Raw genomic sequence first — 25887 nt, 5'->3', positions numbered from 1 at the left:
TTTTTATTTATTATAAATGTTATACCACTGTCTTCGATAAAGTTTTTTCTATCTATTTAATGTGGGGTTTTTTTTGGGTGGTATTTTTGAATTTATTTACTTCAAAAAGTACCATACTTTCTATGTAAATTATGCTTATTAATTTACATTAATTTAACTAAAAAAATGTAACTACATTAAAATATCATTCCAATATGTTCTTAGAGCTATAATGTAAAGATGAAGTGACTTTGCTGTCACCTGGTGTCTTATTTTGGCTTTTTTTTTTTTTTTTTAAGAATGCTCTAAATTACAGTTTTCCCCATTCATTTCTATGGGTGCCCATTGTTGACCTAAATACAAGATTGAGGGTGTTGTACCGCTCGTGTCAAGGGAAGTATTTTTTAAAAAATAAATCAAAACTATTTTGTCCAGAATACAGTTTTAGGGTTAAACTGTGTTCTAAAGATGAATGGAGGTCTTTCGGGCTTGGGACGTCATGAGGGTTCATCATTTTCGTTTTTGGATGAACTAACCCTTTAATGCCCTGTATTGTAATGCCATAATCCATGGTGTGTATTTGTTGAAAGGGGCTTATACATAAAATTTTCCACTTTAAGAGTTCATTAGCAGAGCCAGCAGAAACACCCTAGTACTGACTGAGGTGTAGGCGGCAGGATGGGCTTTCTTCTCAAATCCTCTGAAACTCAAAGGTTTCTATCTTATTTTGTTCATCTGTTTTCTTCAAACCTGCATAGCATTGTTGTTTTCTCAGAAGGCAAGGGTAGTGAACTCCCTCAAAGTGCACTCAAACCAATGTAATGATCCAACACTGAGGCTGTGCAGATCCTCCCAGTCTCTTGGTGATTATTGAAATGAGCTGCATGTGTGCCACAAGAAATCTAGTTTGGTTACGTTTTAGAGCCATTTACTCTGAGCTTTGAAAAATTGAGCCATGTGTTTCTCGAGGTGTCTTTCACATACTGCTTTATTAGATGAATTTTACGACCCATTCTAGGGTGGGATCTTTGTTGCGATGCTTGTTGCATTCTTTGTGTGGTCATATTGTGCTGTCCGTCCGTGTTTTCCCAGCTGCCCTAACTGAAACACTCCTGCCTGTGAACTGGGCTTTTCTAGCTTCACACAAATACTGCCATTCTTTTTACTGGCAGAGAAAAAGTTGTCTGGTGGTTTGGCATTTTTTACTTAGATGATTCTCGCAGTCTCTATGAGTGCATTACCAATGTTGTCCACACATGGAGATACCTGAACTCTGGCCCTGTTATGAAATGTTTGGGAACACTTCATTTTAAGGTGTCCTTGTTACATATATTAAATGAACTTACCATTGGAAATTATACATAATTACATGCAACCAACCCTCAACCAAACACAAATCGTATAGTATACATGTTAATTTATATTAAATACATAATTGCACTAATAATGATGCCTTAAAATAAAGTGTAACCAAACGTTTTTGTCATCCTTATGGCTTTAATAAACAAGCCATTTGGCATGGCTTTTGTGGTCTGCCTGGCATTAAGGTTTATTTTAGAGTAACATAGTTTACTTGGCTTCATGCTAATTAAAAAACAACTTTCCAGTACATTTATCCAAATCAGAAATAGTTACTAATTCCGATAACTGTATTTGCAACAATATCGAAGTGGACTTGCCTCTTTTTATAGATTTAGAATGATTATTAAAACTGTAGTTAAAGATATCGTTCTTGGTGTGAACAGACCTTTACTTCTTTTAGTGGTAAAACCGTGCAATATGTTAATTATTCAGGTAAGACTCGTTCACAAAAAACGGCCATTTTAGTATCAAACAATTACTATTTCAGCGCCCACGCGGACTCGTGATTTTGTAAATTCATTCTGGATGTGATTTCAACTGTATTCCTCCGTATCGTTGATTGTTTATATTTTAGTATTAACAATCTCCGAACTATAGCATTCAAAGGTGTAAAGGCCCTTTCACACTGAGTATGAACACCAAGCGAGTCGCTAACGAACAGAAAGCAGAATCAAGGTAGCCTATGTGAGACTGCAGTCCTGTGTGTTTTCAGCTTTTAGTGACAGGTGCAGTGCTTTGTATGTTTACTGTGTTTTCTGCTGTGTCAGGTGCATGTATGAGTGTTGTTTCTGTTGTCTGTAGAACGACAGTTGGTGTTAACTGGTGGTCTCTGGACACTGAAGCGACCTTTAATAGAAACCAAATAAAATGTATTAGTAGTTCACAAATAGGTTTTTGGTAATGGGTAATATTTGGTAATATTTTTTTTTTATATTTTGGTATATTATAATTTTTATTATTATATTTATATATATTTTTTTATTTGGTAATTTTTTTATATATATAAAGTTTTCAATCTATTAGCTTTATTTCAGATCACTTGAACAGTCTTGTGGTGTGTACTTTTAAATTACTTTTGACCCAACTCAGGTTGAATTGGATAATGTACCATATTGATATAGAAATTGAAACAAAATATATTCCATTTTTATCAACAACATAAAGAACATATAAAAAATGTTAATTAAATATTACATTATGTCATGGTTAGTGAAGGAACTGGAAGGGATTTGTGAGGTTAGGCTAATAAATAAATCAAAGAAATTTAAATGTTTTTAAAAAAATGTGTTTGAAAGAAAAACTCTTTGTTGAGAACACTTATTAAAGGGATATTCCACTTTTTTGGGACATAGGCTCATTTTACAACTATCCCAGAGGCAAACAGTTGAGTTTTACTGTTTTCGAATCCGTTCAGCTGATTTTCTGTTATTTAGAAGAATATCAGTAACCAGACAGTTTCTGGTCTCATTAACTTCCATAGTATATTTTAAAAAAAATATACTATGGAAGTCAATGAGACCAGAAACTGTCTGGTTACTGATATTCTTCTAAATATATATATAACAAAAAAAATAAAAAATCGGCTGAATACATTCGAAAACGGTAAAACCCAACTATTTAACTCTGGGGGAGTGGTAAAATGAGCCTATTTCCAAAATAAGTGGAGTATCCCCTTAATGTGAAATGATTTCTGTAAATCCAGTGGTCAAATGCTGTGCAGCCGATATCAGTTTTCCATGTAATTAGCCATCTGATTAGTGGCTGGTCTGTGTGTGCAATTCCACTAAACTAGAAGACTTTGTAATCAAGAAAAAAGTTCTGTAGTCTGATTATGAGTATTTTAAAACATCTAATTACGAGTAGGCCTACCGTAATCTGATTACACAATTCCAGCACTGTATGTTTATGGCAATTATGCAATAAGCAGACGCATTTTATTTTACACAGCAGGAGTATAGTCCAGTAAAAGTACATTGAAAAGTTTTGATATGTGTATTACAGGATGCTCATTCAGTCATGTAACCTTCATTGATTGCAGTCTAACAACTTCTATGGTCACCTCATTTGGTCCCTTCAGCTTTTTGTTCATTTAATTGGAGATACTGCTCACCCTGTTTTATAAAACATGATTATGAATGGAATTTTATTCATAGAACAGTTTTGTGGTTTGATATGCTCCACAGTAACTTATTCAATATTACACCCACACATGCAGATGCAAAGCGAATACTGCTAGAGAGCGGATGTGAAGGAACAAGAACAGATGCTTTGTTGTCTCATTCTGCCAATAAAAGACACAGATGAGGAACAGAAGACCTAATGCTTCTCTCTGTGTGCAGACTAGGGGACTGGGTGGTGAAGAGATGTTGGAATACAAGCCTTAGGGGTTGTGTGTGTGTGTGATGGCTCCCAGTGGGTGAGCAGAGCTCAAGTGCCTGAGAAGAGGAAGGGTCTGACGTAAGCCTGACAAAAACAGCTGCGATAGAGACGGAGGAGGGCTTTACATAGTGTGCATGTGAGGGGGCAAGAGACAGTCAAAGGGAGGACACCCCGAGAGACGCTTAGAGGGAGACGTTGGAAGTTGGAGAGAATGTGTGGAAAAGGTGGTGTGAGAGACATGTTTCTGTGTTGGAACTGGACGCTAAGACACTGAGCAACAAGGAGAAGTCCTCGAGGAAACGGAAACAAAAAGAGCAACCTGGACCGAAGACCAAGGAAAACAAGTGCTAAGAAAGTGTGAGAGGAGAAGGAAAGGATATTTAAGGAGGAATAAAGCAAGTGAAGTAGAATGGGTTGTGTCTTCAGCAAGCAGCGATGGGCTAAACAGAGGGATTCCCAATCCTCGGACCCCCCGAAAACACGAGACCTCACGGATGATGCAGAGATTCTCAGCTTAACAGAGGTACGTGTGTGTATGTGTGTGACTGTAAACACATGGGGTCAGGTGAGAAGCGCTCCAGGCAATGATTGCATTGGGTCTCCCTCAGTGCTTATGTTTTATGTCTTCTGTAAATCATTTCGTATTTGCAATCTTTAGAATCAGAGGTTTTTCCATGGAGAACAAATGTAAAACATATTGTACTATTTATAACTTTATAACTAATCTGTTTAATGTCCTTTATAAATTTATCACAGTAAAACTTCACAATTAGGTTCAGTTAATTTAAATTAGTGAATGCATTAGTATCATGAGCATAAACTACCTTAATGTTAATATACTGTTGTTCATTATGAATTCATGTTCATTTATGATGCAATAATATTAAATACAGCTTGTTAGTATTAATCTAGAATTATAAATCATGTAAAAGTATTGTTTTCAAATGCATCAACCATAATTGTTATAAATTATTATTATATTTTATATAATTCATTATGTTTTACTCTTGGGGTTCCCGAGTTGGTTGACATTCCATAGGAATTTTTTTTTTTTTTCAACAAAATTTCAGGTTAAAGTTTATATTTTAAGTGCTTTCAGCCGTCTCTTGTTTTAAGTGGTTCGGTTAAGAATATTTAGACCTTTGTTTCTGCTTATAATGCACTTTAATGTACAATTAAAAGGTGAATGAAGAGTATGTAAAACTAGTTTTTGCTGCAAAGTTTGAATAGTAACTGAAGGGATATTCCTGTCAGTGAACATTCACCCCCACACACAAACGCTCACTCACAATCACACTTCCATGTCCGTCATTGGGTGGCAGGTTGACTCTTTGGGGTCAGACAGCTTTAGTATGTTATGTGCCCATAGAAAACTGACCTGCTTAGGAATTTGAATGCATGAAAATAGAATTTTTCCACTTCCACAATTCATTGTATGCAGTGAGAAACTCTTCCATGTCATATCTGTGTAATGGTGTTGACATAAGGGAAATTATATATCCCTTAAGTACTGACAAATAGCCAAATTATCATGCACATGCAAGCATGCACACAAACACATAGGTTTGGATCCTGTGGTCAGAAAGAGGTTAAAAATAGACAGTGGAATTCTGTAACGGTGGAAGCATACCTCGGCCTTCCCACCTGCTCCCGTCTACTCCTGCCCGGAATGTGAGTGTGTATGTGCGCGTAGCAGCGAGTGTAAGACAATTCCTGTTAGCAGGGCCCAACTCTATTTCAGAATGTCAGCAGCAACAGTAGCATAGTGGAGTTTTTTCTGTCTCTGTCTTATAGCTTGTTCATTTGACTTTGGGAGAATTCTGGAAACCTAAACAGTGAGTTCATTAAAAAAAAAAAAATATCACACTCTTCATAGAAGTGAGTAGTAGCCTAGTCCAGGCATTTTAGGCAAAAATGGGGGTCAACCTAGAACAAATTGCAACAGAAGCAAACTCAACTGATTTTGCATCCTCAATATGTTTCGAGTAAGGCCCACAAGAATCCCATTAGGGGGGAAAGTTTAAAAAAACAAAACAAATTATTTTTTTCAGTGAATAGGGTAAAAATGTTCACCTTTAGATATCACCATGACAATTACTGAGTTGATTACCTACATAAAGACAAACATTCGACATTCAAGCATATAGCCAGGTGAAAATATCATGTTGACATACGACAGTATAATACTTAATGAATGGAACCCATTTAGGCTACCCGTGAGCATTAATTCACAGAGGCAGGAAACCAGCCTTAATTAATTATTATTGCAGAAGACAAAGAAAAGGTAAAATAAAAAGTGGCTGGACCAAACAATCAAATTAATCCATGTAGGAGAAACAAAAGGATAGGTTATCTTTCTTACTTGAGTGACAGTTGAGTGGCCCTTGAATTAATGACTGAAAACCGTTATGGGGATATTTGTTTGCCTCTAGTCTAAGATTCAATAAGACATTTTTCACCTGGCTATAGACTACAATGTTGAAGTTATGTTGTGTTATGCAAATTAGCACACACAGCCTACATGACTTGTAATAATTTTTTTGCTTGTCCTGATGTAAGTAATTAACTAAATTTCATGGTGATATCTAAAGGTTAATTTGACCATATTCACGTGAGAAAAAGAATGAATCAGCGAATGAATATGCTATGGTTGGATCTTTTTTCGAAACTTTCATTGGGATTCTTCGGGGCTTTGTTTTCCCTTACCCGGGGCATATTAAGGATAAACAAATCAGTTGAGTTTGCTTCTGTTGCAATTTGTTAAACCTATTTTCATAAAATGTCTGGAAGACACTCGAGAAAGCTGGTGTGTTGGATAGCCTATGCTATGTGAAAGGGAAATGCTTTATCCATGAGTAAACTTTGGCTGCAGAGAGCAAGAGAGAAGGGCGGAGAGCTGAAAAAGTGCCTGTTAAGAACCACGTTTTAAAAAAGGAGGAAAATAGTGTCTATCTGGTTTTACATTTAATATCGGTGGATGTGGCTCGCAGTATGTAAACACAACCTCTACGAACGTTTGCACTAGTTTATTGGTTAACTTTTGTACACGTGCTTTTTAAAACATCTTCTGTGATTGTTGAACAGTTATAGTTCCTTCAAAAAATGTTAGGCATATCGATGAAGGTTTTACAGTCTACGACCCATATGAATTAGCACGCGCGTCCTAATATTAGCGACTGTTTACTTCCCATTTACGGCTGTAGATGGCAGCATTGTCAAGCGGATAAACCTAACTTTCCAAAGTTTGGGGTCATTAAGATTTGAAGAATTGTAAGAATCTTACGAAAGTGAAAGTAAATGCTGTCAAAAGTTATTGTAGGCCTAATATTGTTACAGAAATATAGATATATTTAGATTAAATGCTATTCTTTTGAACTTTCTATTCATTAAAACATCCTACATTTTTTTGTCATGGCTACCCACAAAAATATATTAAGCAGCACAACTGTTCAACAATGATAATAATAAAAGAAAATGTTACTTGAGCACCAGATAGTATTTTAGACTGATTTCTGAAGGATCATGTGAAAATGAAGACTGATGCTGAAACTTCAGCTTTGCTGAATTACATGAAAAAAATCAAATTGAAAAGTCATAAAATTTGTATAGTATTTTACAACACCATTTTTGACTGTTTTTAATCAAATAATACAAATAAATACAGCTTATACAAGACTCATTTTAAAGCATAACAAAAATTTTATCTAATTTAATAATAGAACAGTATCGTAGCACACAAATAGTAAAAAAAAAAACAGAGTTAAAGTTTTCCTATAGGATTCATAATAATTTGTTGATGATATGGTGGTAATATGTAGACATCATCAATTAAGTAGAAAAAAATCAGCTAGGCTAGAAAAGAATAAGATCAGAATAATGAGTTTATTCAGTGATTGTCAAAGCATCCAACTGTCTTCCACAATATCTGCTCAGTTCATCAAATACACTTCTATCATCACAGTACTCTTCCCCAATACAAACATACACTTCATTCATCACCTCCAGTGTATGTGTGTGAGTGAGTGAGTTATCCTCTTCATATCACCATGGGGGCGTGTGGACATGTCTGCTCAGTTCTCATTAATATCATGTTTGTGGTTGGCATATATTTTTGGGCTTATTTCTTGCCAAATGTAACCGATCCAAATATAAATACATTTGTGAAAATTGATCTGCTGCTGTATAATTTTGAGGTCTTTGTGTGTGTGTTTACATTTTTAGTTGGAGAAAGTGGCTTCACACTCCTTTAAAGAGAGGAACTTCAAGAAGAAACACCACTGTGCTGTTTGCAGACAAACCCTCGACAGCCATGGCATGTACTGCAGAGGTGAAACACACATTTGCTTTTCTATCATTTATACATTTACTTCTGTTGTTTTTTTTTAAAGATACTTTTATTATGTTAATTAAGCCGTTTACTCACGGACGCTTAGTTGCTCCACACAATGTGATTTCAGCTTTCAGGTGGGACATTTGGTCCCCACATTGAAGGCAAAACCTGTCACACACACATATAACATAATGTACATTAATATTTATTTATATAATCCACATTTTTTTCCTTGCAGAGTGTAAAACTGCAGTGCATACGAAATGCGAGGATAAGGTACGTTTCTTTCTCTCACAGCTGAAATGTTGTTTTTACTGTTCGCTTATAATGTGAAGTACAGATTTGCCTATAAACAATACGAAAATTTGGGCTGAAAAATAAACCCGCTTCTTGCCAATGACGGTGTGTGTCCTTGTAGCACCAAATGTTCATCTATGATCTTCATGGCTTTTGGTCTTGTGATGTGTGTCACTCACAAATATAGTACAAATAGGTCTAAATCCGATGAGTTATGATCTCTGGTTATCTTTGGTAACAGAAATTGCAATCAGTCACCGGATACCATCAGTGCATCACACGGATATACACTACTAGTGTATCCACACGTTATACACGCCACAGCTGTTCCTCTTTCTCATTATTTCTCCTGCACTCTTTTTTTCTTTTTTCTCTGTATAAAAATGTGTGTTCACCGAACCTAAATAAATTTAAGGCAACAGTTTCCATGAGCTTAAAATGTCAAGCGTCAAAACAATGCAATCATAATTATCCATGCCTCAATGCATGCTGGAAAAAAGGAAAGTTATCATGAGCATTGCAATCTTTTAAGCAGATGTCATAACATGTGTCAGTAGACGGGACTATTTTTAAACAAGCGGTTCATTCATAAATTCGTAAGATCTTACCTTCATTCTGTGGAAATACAGACTGGAAGACAGAACACAACGAGTGCAGTGCTAAAAAGGGGCAGGTCTATAACAAAGAATGATAAATATTTTGACAAATGTATTGCTCAGTGTTAGGTGATGCATGTTTATGCATCAATTAATGGGACCTTATTGAAAAGTGTTACAGGTTCAATTAATGCATCATGAGCTAACAATGAAAAACTACAAAAATCAATTAAGTCTTTGGATATTTTTAAAGGATCATTTACTTGATCTTAGAATACTTTTTACAGGGTTAGAAAGAGAGAGAGAAAGAGAGGAAGAGTTGGGTGGGAGCAAGAGAGTGAGAGGATCAGAAAGAGAGGAGAGCACTCGTGTGTGTGTGTGCACACGCTATATGAACTCTAGAAAACTGGACTCATCTGAGAAAGGTACTGACACTTTTACTTTTTGAACAGGGATTTCATATTGTTTATTGCAAAAGTTAAGTATACTTTTAGTGTACTTGTCATTTTGGATCGTATAATAATTTATCTTTGTAGTGATCTGTTTGGCACAGAGAGAAATGCTGTTGAAAAGACAAAATCACCATTTGATTAAAGTGGAAACAAGAGTGTAAGACACTGACACATGAGAGATACAATCAGATTTTTATTACGGATTATAGATGAACATTTATCTTTGAACTTTTTTAGTGGTTGAGATTGTGTGTGTGAGAGCATGTTATTGAGTCTGTGTCTAGCAATTAGTTGCTACCTGCTAAACAGGATGTAGTTAATGAACCCCTGTGTGTTTCCTCGTCCCACACAAAAGATCTGTTTTGTCTGCTGTAATATAATTGTATCATTATACTCTTAAAAACAAAGGTTTTGTATTGTCATCGATGGTTCTATGAACCTTTCACTGCTTTATTGTGGAAAAGGGTTCATTTTCTAATGGGTTCTTTTAAGAACGATTCACTGGGGAGCCAAAAATAGTTCTGGCATCGCTGTAAAAATCTTTATTTTTAAGCATGTAGCAGTTTCGTTGTGTTTTCCGGCAGGGAAATCCAAAGTCAGTCTACTCTATGGAGCTCAAATAATGAATAAAATGACTTTTCCTCAATGTAAGGGAGCAATGCAGTGAACATTCATGACTTACATGGTGAAAAAATATACTCCTACAAACAGACTCATGGTTAGGAGGAGGCACAGGCCAGCTGATCATCTGAAATAGAGTAGTGGAAATAGTTCACAAAGCCATGCAGAAGGCATTTCATCCGTCCTGGATGGAGAGATCAGCTGCTTTTGTTTCTCTTTATATACGTATCTCCACCCTGTCTGTCAGTCTATCAGAATATCACACTTTCACCCTCCAATATCCAGAATGGGGGTCAGGTTTCAGTGACGGATTCTCAAACTTTTACATAACGTATTAAATCGTATTGAAACAGCCTATGCAAAGTCATGTGTGTTAAAGTCTGAATAGTCTAAACTAATTACTGGAAAGGAAGCAGAGTAAACGTGTGCAAATATGTGCGCACCCACACACTCGCACACAGTGTTAAACAGTACCAGATGTCCCCTGGTGTGATAATAACCTAATGAGGACAGAGAGGATGTCTTTAAATGGAGAGTCACCCAGTGGCCCCAAAGTATGTGTATGTTTAAAAGACTGTTATTTGTCTCTGTCATGGTCTCTGATGTCTGAACCCATATCATGTGTCAAGGACGATTCTGTGTATCTGGTTTCCATACACATCTCGATTTCTTCCAGGTCACTGTCCCCTGTGAAGTTATCTCAGATCCAGTGAGTATTTACTGATATTTACTTCCATAACGTCTATGGATGAATTGCAATTTTGCCTAACATTTTACAGATATCTTAAAAATCACTTTTTATAGTGCATTTACATTAAATCATTAGCGGAACTGATATTGAAGGATCTGATTGAGACTTCATGAATCTTATATCAAGTGATAAACAAAATCTCACGTAGATACAGCTTCAGGACATTTTTTTTGACATGTGGAAAGATAAAATTTTTTTATGTATTGTCAACTTTTTATGCATTCACTAGTTCAATTAACCTTTAATTTGTCTGGGGACAAATGGAAGTTGTTTATCTTAAGTTTGGTTAAAGTTGAAGTCTTCTGTTTGGGGTCACAGCAATGCATTTTATGCACACTGTAGTCCACTCCTGCCGGTTGTTTTCTTTGATTTATTTTCTTGTATTTTCTACAGTGTGTTTTTGCTGTGATTAAATAGACCCCAAGCAGAAACAATGTAATTGCATAATATAGAGTTGTTTATGTTGTTGTTGTTATTTTATTTTATTTTTTTGGTCGTTTCAGAGGAATGTAATAAAACAATGGGAACGGAAATAAGAAGTTTATTCTAAATTACTACTATTTTTTATAAAAACACAACCGAAGTCAAATGCAAAAACAAGTCATTATTAACAGAAAAGAATGGTTCAATGAATTCAGTTTCATAAATTGCAATTTAAAAGCACTATTTGTACCATATCTGCCTGCCTTTTTCTCACTTAACTCTGATCTCTCCTAGCCTCCATTTCAAAACCAGCTGAACATCCTTCCCAGGTAAGAGCTCATTTTATAAAGCTTTATAAAGGAACAACAAGGAATAGTTCACCAAAAAATGAACAGTCTGTCGTCACTTACTGACCTTCAGGTTTGAAAATCAACCTGTTTGGGATGTTGTTGGTGACAAAATATGCAAATGTCTTATTTTCAGGTGTACCGTTCCTTTAAGTTTCCTTGTGTTTGTCTTTTGTGTGTGTGTGTGTGTTTCACAGAAGAGACAGCATGGAGAGTGTTATGGAGAAGTTAATGGGCAGTCATTATGATTTCGATCTGACCTACATCACTGAGCGTATTATTTCTGTCCTCTACCTGTCTGACCTGCAAGAACAGCATTACAGCGCTAATCTTAAGGAAGTGGCGGCCATGTTGAAATCTAGACATCAAGACAAGTTCTTGGTCAGTTGTATTGCTGTTTAAAATCATTATTGAGTTTTAATTTCATATGAATTAGCACTCTTATGTCTCTTTTATTTCTTCTCAGCTTATAAATCTGTCTGAGAAACGCCATGACATCTGCAGGCTAAATCCAAAGGTATCTTCCTGTTCTTTGTTATTCTATTATCTAGATTTGCATACATTAAAAAGTCACTCTGTAGCTTGCATGTTTTGATGTATGGCTCTGGTTCTGTATTTTTGGGATGACCCCTTCCCCTGCCTCAGGTTGAGGAGTTTGGGTGGCCTGATCTCCATGCCCCGCCCCTCGATAAAATATGTGCTGTGTGCAAGACCATGGAGAACTGGCTTAACTCGGACCCCCACAACGTGGTTGTACTTCACTGCAAGGTTGAGATCAGAAGTTATTTAATGCTTAATATAAGAGCTAAAAGTGTCTAAATGTCATCACAGTCTTATTAAAAGAATAGATCATCCAAAAATGAGATTCTTTCATCACTTACTCCAAGTCTTTTTAATGGAAAAGTTTAGACTAATGTACTCTCTTTTCCAAGCAGTTGCAATGAATTTGAACTGAAGTGACAGAAAAGCACTATAACAGTAAAATAAAAGTAGTCCATACAACTGTATTTCTAGTATAATTCCTAAGATTACCTTCTCCTTTTGTGAACTCGATGACCAGATCCGTCTGATCTGAGATAATTTAAACGTCATCAAATTTTCATGTCATAGAAATCATAACCAAAAATTAGTATTAGTTGTTGTTTATATATATTTTCTTTTTTCTCTATCGGTCTTCCTTTCTCTTTAACTTTTTCTTTCTTAGGGAAACAAAGGAAAAACAGGGGTGATTGTGGCAGCTTACATGCACTATAGCAAAATATCAGCTGGGTACTTACACTCTCTCTCACTCACTCACTCACTTGTTTGGTTTCCATGTTTTATGTGGACTTTAATAATGTTTGAATGTTTACTGTAAAAACTGTACATTCTATCTATCCCCCTAAACACAAACCTCACAAAAAGCTACATTTTTACATTTAAAAAACAAAAAACAAAAAAAAAAACATTTAGTTTGATTTATAAGCTTTTTTTGGGGATGGACATTTGTTATTAACGAAAATTAAAACTTTTACTTAGTAAAGACTCAATAAATTGATTAAAGACTTGTTTAATGTTTAAAAATATTTAAATTGAAATGCTGTTATTTTATCCTTTGCCATCACACAACTGAATGACATTTTAAAATATATCAAACAGACAATTATTATTTTAAATTGTAATTTTAGATTGTTTTTATTAAATTGTTTTATTATTTTAAATTGTACTATAAATACTAACAGTATTTACTCTATTTTGGATCAAATAAATGCAGCCTTGATAAGCATATAAAAACTTTTTTCAAAAACATTTAAAAAAATCTTAAAATGCTCTTTGTGAGTTTCTCTACCAATTCATGATTGGTATTCAAATGGCTTGACTCTTACTGGTGTATGTGTGCAGGGCAGATCAGGCTCTCTCGACAGTTGCTATGAGGAAATTTTGTGAGGATAAAATCTCTTCCTCTCTTCTGCCATCTCAGAACAGGTATAACCAATGTTTATTTTGTTTGTTCCAGAATAACTTGTTCTAGTGTGGCCATTATGTTCTCTCTGTCATCGCAGGTATATATATTATTTTGCCGGTCTTCTCTCGGGGGCAATAAAGATGAATAGCTCACCACTTTTCCTGGATCAAATTAATATTCCAGCTTTGCAAAACTACCAGTCTGGAGGAGGTACACAAACCCCTTTTCAATCAAACCAAGGCCTTATTTTGCAATGTCTGAACTGAGTTTGGGGATGGGAAAAACTACAGAATTCTATGTAAACGTTTTCAATGTTAAAATGTGTTAAAGTGATAGTTGAACCACAAATGAAAGCATCATTTACACCTCCTCCATTCCAAACATGTGTGACTTTCTTTCACCTGCAGAATACAAAAGAAGATATTTTGAAGCAAGTTTCAAATGATTTTGCCTATACAATGAATGCCATAGATATCCAAAACAGCACTGGTCCTCATTGACCTTATTGTATAACAAAAAAAAAAAAAAATGTAAATCTTCTTTTATGTTATTTTATGTTTGTTTAAAGAAAGTCATTCAGGATTGGAATGTCATGAGCGTGAGTAAAGGATGACTGAACGTAGCATCATTGCATTGCATTGCATAATTTTTTCCATTGCATTTTGAAGGTTACTCTCCTTTTCTGAAGATTTATCAGTCATTACAGCTGGTATATTCTTCAGGCAAATAGTAAGTGGGTCTATTTTATCAGTGTTACATGTTTTTCAGAGCTGTGGCACTGTGCGTTCTGATATATTGACCTGTGGCACATAACCCTGCAAAACATCTATTTTAATAACCATCATTCTGCTGGTTTAAGCTGGTCTTAGCTGTTTTAAGTTGATCTTGATCTCACTCTGATCATACTAATTTTTCTAGTCTCCCAGCTGTGCAAAGCTGGTATTATGCTGGATTTACAGCTGAAAAGTGTCCTAAAACCAGCCCAAAGACCTGCATGACCAGCTTAGACTGATTTACGATTGTTTTTGTTTTGTTTTTCTTGCTGGAAATCCGAACAATTTGAGTTTCAAACTGGCTCACAGTGTGTCCCAAATCCCATTTTCTCTCTGCTCCACATGTCATATCCTCTCTTGACTTACCTGAAAACAAATCAGATATCATACTTTGCTGACTTCTTGTTGCTTGTGTTACAGTGATATTCAGAGCCCTAACAGTAAGATGTTGTCTGTGAATATTGAACCAGCTCTACTGCTGAAGGGAGACATCCTGGTGAGGACATTCTTGTTATATTAGATGCTCCCGCTCACTAGCCATTGCTTTGAAGGGAGAAAATATTTTAAAATGCATATTTGAAAATATCATTCCATTATTAAACGTATGACAAGACAAGACACCATAATATTACAAGTAATTTAATAGCTTTAATGCTTCCCCCACCCCTCCATTGACAGCCTACACAACTACCACTTTCAGGCCCCAGAAAGGTAGTAAAGGCATCATAAAAGTAATCCATGTGACTCCAGTGGTTTAACCTCAATTTTATGAAGCAAAGCGAGTGCTTTGTTTGTACAAAAATCATTATTCATGAGAGCACCACAGCGCATGCATGTTGTGTTGATGTGAGAGCAGACATTTTTTTGCGTGAACACGCGATGATGATTAATATTTTGTAAATAAAGTGGTAAATAATTTTTTTTTTGCTCAAATGAAGCACTCGCATCACTTCATAAAATTGAGGTTTAACCACTGGAGTCACATGGATTACTTTTATGATGTCTTTACTACCTTTCTGGGGCTTGAAAGTGTCAGTTGCATAGACTGTGAATGGAGGGACAGAAATCTCTCAGAAATGTTTTAATTTGTGTTTGTCTCATGGGTAAGTAATTAATAACAGAATTTTCATTTTGGGTATCCTTTTAAAGGGATAGTTCACCATGCACCCCAAAATTAAAATACTGTCATCATTTACTTGCCCTCATGTCATTTCAAACCCATAAGACTTTTAAGATCACTTTAATGAAACGTGAGAGGTTTCTGTCCCTCCATGGAAAGTCCAGCTAACCGAAATATAGAAAATTCAAAAAGATCATGAAGGCATTGTAAAAAGAATCCACATGAATTGAATGGTTTAATACAGGTCTTGTGAAGAGGTATGATCACTTTATAAGATGAACAGATTTAATTTAGGCTCAGGTTTCATTAAAATATCAAAGATGAACGGATGTCTAATTGGTTTGGAAAGACATGAGTGACAGAATCTTTATTTTTTGGTGAATTATCCCTTTAAAGATAAAAAAAGGTGAAAAACCCAAGCCATATGTCTTGATAAGAATCTTACAGACACCTGGTGGGCCATTAACCACTAAGCAACCAATCAACCAACCAGAACACCCTCGCATCTGCATAGCACTTTTATAACCAATCAGAACACCTCATAGCCACGCCCTAGCAACCGCCAACAACACCCAAGCAAAATGTTGGCTAGTTTTGTGTGGAAAAGCAACACATTTCCTTTAGTAAAAATGTTCTTCTTGCTGTCTGTCTTTAGGTGAAGTGTTATCACCGTCTCTCAGATGTGAGTACGAGAGAATGTGTGTTCAGAGTCCAGTTTCACACCTGTAGTGTTCATGAATCTCAGCTTGCTTTTGGCAAAGCGGAACTTGACCATGCTTGCACGGGTAAATACTGGCACTGTTTGTTTGAAAGCAGAGAAATAACAGATGTTTTCTGTTTTATCATTCTGATTTGTGTTTGTGTAGACGACCGTTTCCCTGCAGACGATACAGTGGAGTTGCTGTTTTCTTCTGGCCCGCAAAGGAGAAGTAAACATCTATCAACTGAACTCTTCCACCATTTTTCCATGTATAAGCTCCGTCTTAATGCTGTATGTCTGTTTTTGTGTGTTCTGAGGTGGAGAGGTACAGGTAAATGAGCCGGGAGTATCTGTGGATTATGGCTCCACAGATCCTGTTGTGCGCTGGGACTCGTATGAGAACTTTAACCTTCACCATGAGGATAGTGTTGAGGGTATGTGCACTCAGTCTAGCAAAAGCTACAGGCTACTTAGAATTTAAAAGTACTTGAACTATACTCAAAAACAGGCTACTTTTACACTAGTGCGTTTTCGTTTTAAAACGCATAACTTTTGCTATAGTCATGCCTGGCGTCCACACTTCTCCAGAGATTTCGCCCCTATTATTAGAGCTATCGGCATGCCCGCTCATGCCCAGTGGCATGCGTTTTCAGTCATGTATTGTGGATGGAGGTCTTTCTGAAATGCATAGGAAGTGCCAGTATGGACAGTTCTGTGTTAAAAATTAAAATAAAAAAAACGCACTAGTGTGGAAAGCCATAGTGACAAATAAAAATATCAAAAAGGGCCAAAAAAGAATTAATCAATCAATGTTTTTTGTTTTTTGTTTTGAGAATCGTTTATTTGAGGGGTTACCCTACTGGTAACAATTGTGTTCTGGGACAAAAAGACAATGAGGCATTTTTCATACACTCCAAAGTCACGAGACTGTAAATAATATGGTTTTGTCTATGTATTTCCCTGTGATCTCTAGATATCTGTCACACTCGTGGGCCTTTGGACGGTAGCCTGTATGCTCAAGTCAAGAAGCGTCGAGCACAAGGCTCCAGTCCCAGCGGATGCCCTACCTCCATCAAAACCTCCACACACTCACCCAGTCATTCCTCCCCTCGTCCGCCCATTCATCTCTCCATCCAGCCTCTCTCACTCAGCAAAGATGCAAGTCGCTCATCTGCACCTCCCAAATCCCTCTCTCCGCTTCCAAGAGAAAAAAGAGAGAAGGACGAAGACAGGGAAAGACACAGAGAAACCGCAATTCTTGACGATTGCGACGGCTCTCCCCTGAGACCAGATCGGCCCGTTCAGTCTTGCTATGGTCGTCCATATTCCCACACTCATTCATTCTGTGGCCCAGACCTGACCAACCCGAATACACTTGCACAAACGCTCCACCCCAAACACTTCACACTTCCCTGCAGCCGCACCGCCCCACTGTCAGTCCGAGACCTGTGTGTATCCCACCCAGATCTTTTATGGGAAAGAGGGCGCTGTCTGTACCATCCCTGCCCAGAAACCATTAGACACCTGTATCCATTTCCCCCTCAAGAAGCTCACCCTCATTCACCACTTTCCCACTCACAGTCCTCCCATTCCCACTCACTTCCTCCACAGACACGCGCTTTCTTCGCTGGGGAGGCATGTCCTCTGTTCCATTGCTCCGCCCTCCCTCAGGGCCATGCCCACATCCCTCCTTCTCTATCCCCTAATCAGTCACTGATCTCCAGTCCATACAGAGAGTTACGTTACAGCACGACACCCCCAACATCGTGCTCCTGCAGGGATTGTTCTCGCTTGCGAGAGGACGTCGCCCGCCACTCTTTACGTGGCAGAGAATTAGAAGCTCTACCTTGGTCTAGAGAGGCGGAGTTTGGGATTAGGACAGAGGTGCCTATGCACTGGAGGGATGGAAGAGTGGAGTCTCATTGGGAAGGAGTTCAAGAGGCCGAATACTGGCGGCGTAAAATAGCGATGTCACCAGTAACATTATCATACGGACATTGCAACGCTATCCCAAAACAAGATCAAGCGGCACACGCTCAACCTGAAAATATTACACCCCTCAGTCCATATCCCAGCCCTCAAAGCAGTGGCTACCACAGTCCGCATCCACCTTGTCCCTGCTCTCCACAAGTGCTCAGAGAGAGTCCTGGTTATGCCTCCATCAGTCATTCCCCAAACTCCTCCCCAACTGCTGTCACGCCATCTCCAAAACAAGCCAATCACAACAGTGCCTCAACTGAAGAGAGTCAGAATGGCCTTAACGGTAATCACATTGACACAGTTTGTAGTCATTAAATTATGCCAAACCATGTGTTAGAAAAAAAAATCATTTACGATTTCTATTTCAATTAAATGCCGTTCTTTTGAAATCTCTATTCACCATAGAACAAAAATAATTTTTTCTTGAGCAAATCAGTACATTTCTCAAAGACTGGAGTAATTTCTACTGAAATTTCAGATTACCACGCATCACAGAAATAAATTATATTTTAAAATATATTCAAATAGAGAACAGTCATTTTAAATTGCAATAATATTTAATAATATCACAGTTTTTACTGTATTTTTGATCAAATAAACAGAGCCTTCGTCAGCATATGATACTTTTTCAAAAATAAAAATTTTGAACAGCAGTGTATATTTCAAGGGATAAAAAAGAGATACTTCTGTTCATCTCTCTTAAGTCATCCAAACCAGTATTTTTTTTTTCAACCAGATATTTGTACAATGTAACATTGGTTGGTGATTGACACTTTGATTGACAGAAAAGGAGAGAAAAATGGCATAAAGTTACAAAGTAATATGACTAAATGATGTAATCTCATTTTTTGGTGAACTATCCCTTTAACTTTCAGCTGTCTTTGAATTTCTAATCTGTTCATTTTTCTTTCTATATTGTTTATTTTGTAGATAGGAGTATTAAGGTCTTAGATGCTGACAAAAGTCACATTGAGGCCTTTTCTCATCCTACCCGGGACAGGTAATTGTGTTTATTCATGTACATTAATCTCATGTCAACCACAGTGTTTATTTTGGTAGTTGAAGATTGAATTTTAAGTAGTTCACTTTTAAATGAGCCCCCTTGTCATCCAAGATGTCCACGTCTTTCTTTCTTCAGTCGAAAAGAAATTAAGGTTTTTGATGAAAACATTCCAGGATTTTCTCCATATAATGGACTTCATTGGGAACCAAACGGTTCAAGGTCCAAAAGACAGTTTCAGTGCAGCTTCAAAGGGCTTTAAACGACACCAGACGATCAATAAGGGTCTTATCTAGCGAAACGATCGGTCATTTCAAAAATAAATAAAAGAGTTTAAGTTTTATAAGCACAAATGCTCGCCTTGCTCTGTTCTGTGATGAGCGTTCGTGACTCTCCTGTTCGAACTTGTTCATCAAAATGAACAAATCTTTTTTCATGACTCAAAGGGTCCTAGATAAGACCCTGATTCATCGTCTGGTGTTGTTTAAAGCCCTTTGAAGCTGGACTGAAACTCTCATTTGGACCTTTAACCATTTGGTTCCCAATGAAGTCCATTATATGGAGAAAATCCTGGAATGTTTTCATCAAAAACCTTAATTTCTTTTCGACTGAAGAAAGAAAGACGTGGACATCTTGGATGACACGGGGGTGAGTAAATTATCAGCAAAAGTTTTTTTTTGAAAGTGAACTACTCCTTGAATTTAATGTAGGCCTACTATCAACCTAAATCCATCCATGTATTCTAACAGGGGACCATTGGAGGCAAGAGAACCAATAAAAAGCAAATCCCCAGAGGGTGAAACTTTCCCTGGGTCTCTGATCACAGTTGTCTCCACTGCCAGAGGAGCAGAGGAAAGGACGAAGAAAACACAGATAATAGATTCTACATCTAACACCGCTGTCATTAGTAACCCACCATTATCCAAGGCTGTGGAGTCAGTGCATGTACAAACGCACAACCCCAGAGCTCTCAGTAACCGAGTCCCAGAATCAGAGCAGGATAAAGGGGAGCGCCCTGGCTCGTGCTACACCTCAGCTTCAACCTCAACAAGTCCTCAGCCGTCTCTTTGCTCTTCAGAGAGAAATTCCAATTCTGAATTCCTTTCATTCAACATAAATGCTGAAAGGCGAAGCCTGACACCCCTAAACGACTGCAATGAGGGAAGCAGCAACAGTGACCTGACAACATCGTCGCCTGACCCTGATGGCTACGTCACACCTTCATTCCCTATAGTGTCACACTGCTACCCTCTTCTGACAGTGCCTCATGTACCATACACAGGGTACACTGCAATCACCATTCCGGCATCCTTACCCCTACCTCCTCTTCCTGAAAAACAACGTTCACCCCCCCTTCAGAACATGTCTGATAGCACTGACACTTCCTCAGTAAAATCAGCTGGAAAACCTTATAATTTAGCTGCCCAGTTCCATGTTTCCTTCTCCTCTACCACCAATGAATTGCCTCCCACTTCTACTTGCAAAGTAACCCCCTCTTGTGGTGTGGAGGAGCCAGAGAACCGCCTCAGCTCCAAGTTTGTTCAAGACAGCTCCAAGTACTGGTACAAACCGGGCATCTCCAGAGACCAGGGTGAGAACATCTGCATGTTTAATGGTGCTTGCGTCAATATTATGTACATTTTATTAATTTGGCAGATTTTGTATGCATTCTCTGGCAGTCGAACCCATGATTAAAGGGTTAGTTCACCCAAAAATGAAAATTAAGTCATTAATTCCTCACCCCCATGCTGTACCAACCCCGTAAGACCTTCGTTCATCTTCGGAACACAAATAAAGATATTTTTGATTGAATCTGAGAGCTCGATCAGTCCTACATAGACTGCCTAAGGGACTGGCTCTTGACGGCCCATAAAGTCATTAAAGAAAAGGTTTAAATATTCAATGTGCCTACAGCGGCTCAATTATAAGTTTATCAAGCGACGAGACTACTTTTTGTGCGAAAAAAACATAAATAACGACTTAATTCCACTATTCCATTACTTCCTTATGGGCTCATGCGCGAGAACTGAGACGAGGACGTTCTCATTCGTCTACTTCTTGTTACCGGCTGCTCACCGCTTAGGAGTTTTACCGCCCCCTACCGTATAAGATGATCTGCTGATATAGCTAGAAGCACAAAACTTTCTGTTTACAAGCAGAGGAAGATGCGCGCTGTACATACGCTTTTCAATTTGCAATTAAATTATCATTCTATACGAGCTGCTACATATTACAGAAATATTGCTGTGCCTCTATTAACAGAAGTAAAAAATATCTCTTTCCCCATTTAGCAATTGCAGTATTAAAAGATAAGGAGCCTGGCTGCTTTCTCATTAGGGATAGTAATTCATTCCAAGGCGCATATGGATTGGCCCTCAAAGTCACCACTCCTCCAGCCCACGCTAGTAACCGTGGTGAGACGGGAAACCCACGGGAGCAGCTAGTTAGGCACTTCCTGATTGAGAGCGGCGCTAAAGGTGTCAAGATCAAAGGCTGTCAAAATGAAACATATTTTGGTGAGAAAGACTTAGAGTATCCCTGGTTTATGGATGTTTTTCTAATGCTCTGTGTTGAAAACAGCGACCCCTGTTGATTTTGTATTATGATGATTCTCTCTTTCCTCCCAGGCTCCCTGTCTGCTTTGGTGTATCAGCACTCCATTACTCCTGTGTCTCTTCCCTGTGTACTGCGAATCCCAGATAGAGGTCATACAAACATGTAAACCTTTGACCATTCTTTTTTTTTTTTTTCGTAGTGAGTGTATAATAACTGTCTGATTGTGTTTCAGATCTTGTTGGTGAATTGCAGGAGTTGCAAAGTGGAACTAATACCAGCACAGCTGCAGACCTACTGAAACAGGGGGCTGGTGAGTTTATTTTTTATTAGATTTTTCTAAATATAAATGGTTAGAGGAAAATAGCTATATATAAAGGTTTGGGGCTGGTAAGATTTTTGTTCTTGAATGTTTCTTATGCTCACCAAGTCTTCACACAATTGAATTTTTTTTCTATTTTAATGTCATTTATTTCTGTGATGACAAAGCTAAATTTCAGCAGCCATTACTCCAGTCTTCAGTGTCACATGATCTTTCATAAATCATTCTAATATGCTGATTTGTTGCTCAGGATACTGTACATAGTTGATAGTACACTATGATACTTTGTTATTAATTGATTAATAGAAACTTCAAAAGACCTGAATTTATTTGAAATGTTGTAGCAATCTTTATTGTAATTTCTGATCAAATTAATGCATCCTTGCAGAATAAAAAAAAACATTTGATTGGTAGTTTATGAAAAAGAGCTTAATGATAAACTTCATAATTTATATATTAATTATATTTCATTAAAAATAAATATGAAACTCTAGATAGCACAGGCTGATAGGGCCTTAAAGGGATAGTTCCCGCCAAAATTAAAATTCAGTCAGCAATTACTCACCCTCATGTTGTTCCAACCCTGTAAGACTTTTGTCTTTGTCTTTTTGGAGCTGGATCTCTCCTCCATAGGCTTCTTAAGAGATTGAAACTGGCCGACCCAAAAGTTATTAAAGACCTCGTTAAAATAGTCCGAGTGACTACAGTGGCTCTATCTTTAAGTTTATCAAGTGACGAGAATACTTTTTGTGCTCAAAAAACAAACAAAAATAACAACTTTATTCAACAATTCATTTCCTTCTCTGTGGGCCATCAGATTTCACGTAGTGAATCTACGCAAAGCTTCTGTGTTGTACACTCACACGCATCAAACGCGACCAGCGTCGGCCAATTAGTGAGCCTGTGTGTGACGTACAACACAGAAGCTTTGCGTAGTTTCACTACGTGAAATCTCACCGCCCACAGAGAAGGAAATGAATAGATGAATAAAGTCGTTATTTTTGTTTCTTTTTTTTTGCGCACAAAAAGTATTCTCATCACTTGATAAACTCAAGATTGAGCCACTGTAGTCACTCGGACTATTTTTAACGATTTCTCTCATAACTTTTAGAGGTCCAGCTCTCAGATTTAATCAAAAATATCTTAATTTGTGTTCCGAAGATGAACGAAAGTCTTCCGGTGTTGGAACGACATGAGGGTGAGTAATTACTGACTTAATTTTCATTCTGGGGTGAACTATCCCTTTAACTCAATCTATGTGCAATCACATCATTCTCTATAGGGCACAGCTGAACTATTGGTTCCTCATGTATCAGTAGCCAATGAGTTCGATGCTTAACCTTTTAAAATACTTAGTCAGCATTTGCCTTAGCAGTGTAGCATGCTTTCAGAAACCCTCCACCTTCCCCAGCTCCACCTGTATAGATCTGCTATGGGCAATTCGTGTAAGCTATATTGTATTGCAGCAGCAGCAGCGAAGCAGATCTATTCCACCAAGACCAAACATATCAACATTGCCATATCTAGTCAAATCAAGTCCCCTTCATTTATAAAGTGCTTTTAATATTAAAAAATATTGTTTCAAAGCAGCTTTACAGTGATAATAGGAAATTTAAGTAACAGAGATTGTTAGATTTGGTTGGTGGTAGATAGCCTATGTCCCTTTTCCCTCTAATATTCTTTTTTTACTCTCTCTCTCTTTCTCTCTCTCTCATTGTCAGCTTGTAATGTTCTCTACCTAAATTCAGTGGAAACGGAATCATTGACTGGACCGCAAGCTGTCTCCAAGGCAACCAAGTGCACTTTGACCCAGGAGCCTCGTCCTTCGCCAACAATCGTCCACTTCAAAGTGTCCACACAGGGCATCACCCTCACTGATAATCAGCGCAGGTACAAACACACATGTTGAATAACACACATGTTTTGCTTCGCCAAGCAAAACAACATTCATTGTATCATGGCTTTATTAATAACACTCCCCAATGATATTTTTAGTACCGTCCTTCAAGTATGAGATCAGAGTTACTCATTTTAGACATTCAAGCAAACCACAGGCCTTTATGGCTCATTCCCAAGACATTAATCAGAGACACTGAAAAGTAAAAACAGTCTTCATAGTCATGACACAGATAAGAATCTAATGCATATCCTCATTCTCTCTCTCTCTATTTATATAGGCTCTTTTTTAGGCGGCATTACCCTATTCATACTGTGACTTTCAGCAGTGTGGATCCACTGGATCAAAGGTAAAATTCAAGATGGAATCATTAGAAAAGTAGTACAACTCCAATCTACAACATACTGCATCATTCATATACTCTGCCAATGGTCAATCCAGCGTGTATTGCTTTGAACGTAGTCTAGTGAATATGTCTAGAGATGAGGGTTTTCCTCTCACTTTTCACTGATCTATCAAGTCTATCAACGTGCCATTATTTTTTTTTTGCACAAGGGCCCTCCTGCCCTCTTTAAGCTTCTGTCTTACTTGCTCTGCTTGTACATGTTGCTTAGCCTTTGCGTGTGGGTGTGTGTGTGTGTTTGTGTGTGTGTGCGTGCCAGGTGGATTGATGCTGATAACACTTCCTGCAAGTAAGTGCTTCTACTTATACACTTATATTCTCTTTTGGTGTAGCATTTCTCGTGTTTTCTGGGAATTTATTCCCAAATATGTACATTTAGGAGTGAGACAACTTGTTATTTTGCCACTCATAATAAGCGATTTCTTATCTTTAATTTAAAGTGCCCCTTTTATGCTTTTTCGGATATAACCTATCATGTAGAGTGTTATATAGCCGTTTAGATCTACAAAGATCAAAATTATTGTCTCCCAAAAGAAAAAAAAAAACAATTCTGAACTGCCTGAAATGAGTCGTCAGTACCTCCAGTCATACTTCCTGCACGAATCTATGTGGTTTGTAACGAATTTGCATAATGCCCGCCTATTATCTTGACTGGCTGAAAATTCAGGCTCCGGAGCTGAAATTCAGATATAGTAGTGGCTATTTAGTTTCCGAAACTCGCTGTAAGAGGTAGACCAATCACAACAGACTGGGGCATCTGACCAATCAGAGTAAAGCAGCTATCGGAAAGGAGGGGTTTAGATTCTTGATCGGATCATCTGTTTTAGACACTGTGAGAAAAGCAATGTATATAATGAGAAAATTAAAGTTTAGTTTGTTTGTTTTTTATCTTTGATGCATGTAAACCTATTGTAGAAGACCTCCAAAGCAAAATTAGGAACTTTTAAAATAGTATAATAAGGGCACAATCTGTTATGGTCTGATTCATACTTGTTTTTCTATAGGATGTTTGGATTTGTTGCACGGCGCAGTGGTGGTTTGGGAAACGTGTGTCACCTGTTTGCAGAGCTCGACCCAGAGCAGCCAGCCACAGCCATTGTGAACTTCATCAATAAAGTCATGCTGGGACCTCAACAGCTGCGAAAATGAACACAGTATAGAGAGATGGAGAAAAACAAAATTGAGAGAACAAAGGAAAAGAAGGTAGTGCGGTGGATATTGTTACATTTATACACAGAATCAGAGGAGTGTTTGTCATCAGGATGGACAAAAAAACAACAACTCCGTATGCAAGCTTCCACTTTTCCTGTAGTAAAAATCAGTGTGATAAGGTCAGGTTAAAATTGAGTGCATTATGAAGTGATTTTAAATGATATGCCTTTTATTGAATAAAAATGAATTATATGAGAAAAACAACAACTGTAAATTTTCCTGGGAAAGTAGCCTACATCTAATGGATAAATACATGGTAGAGAAAGTTTTTTTTAACACAAACCTTTTTTTGGGTTAAGTTAATGGGCCTTTTTAATCCTACCACTCAGGATACCAAAGTGTATGACTGAACAGAACAACAACTGTGTTTTGCTTATCATTGATTTGGATTTGACTTTTTTTGTGTTTGTTTTCAGCTTAATGGTCAGAATGTATTGGTTTTTTA

At 37.4% G+C, this 25887-nt stretch overlaps 1 protein-coding gene across 2 annotated transcripts; it reads left to right on the top strand.

Moving 5' to 3' along the window:
* The first annotated feature begins 2990 nt into the window (after positions 1-2990).
* tns2b (tensin 2b) lies at positions 2991-25887 on the top strand. Of its 2 annotated transcripts, XM_039689538.2 has the most exons (26): positions 2991-4243; positions 7942-8047; positions 8289-8326; positions 10693-10725; positions 11485-11519; positions 11735-11918; positions 12004-12054; positions 12183-12305; positions 12742-12806; positions 13419-13502; positions 13580-13692; positions 14151-14211; positions 14676-14751; positions 16031-16160; positions 16242-16304; positions 16393-16509; positions 17049-18338; positions 18986-19055; positions 19805-20646; positions 21347-21571; positions 21683-21760; positions 21844-21921; positions 23652-23820; positions 24108-24176; positions 24490-24519; positions 25235-25887. In XM_039689538.2, exons 1-26 carry the CDS (start codon positions 4130-4132, stop codon positions 25377-25379), a joined length of 4389 nt encoding a protein of 1462 aa, XP_039545472.2. In that variant the 5' UTR covers positions 2991-4129; the 3' UTR covers positions 25380-25887. The 2 variants fall into 2 exon arrangements, with proteins under 2 accessions (XP_039545472.2, XP_039545473.2); XM_039689539.2 differs by lacking the exon at positions 24490-24519 and having other exon boundaries at positions 2992-4243.

The sequence above is a fragment of the Pimephales promelas genome, chromosome 8 (genome assembly GCF_988280905.1).
Source record: "Pimephales promelas chromosome 8, fPimPro1.hap1.1, whole genome shotgun sequence".
In the NCBI taxonomy this organism is placed as follows: domain Eukaryota; kingdom Metazoa; phylum Chordata; class Actinopteri; order Cypriniformes; family Leuciscidae; genus Pimephales; species Pimephales promelas.
This window is presented reverse-complemented; position numbering and strand designations above follow the sequence as displayed.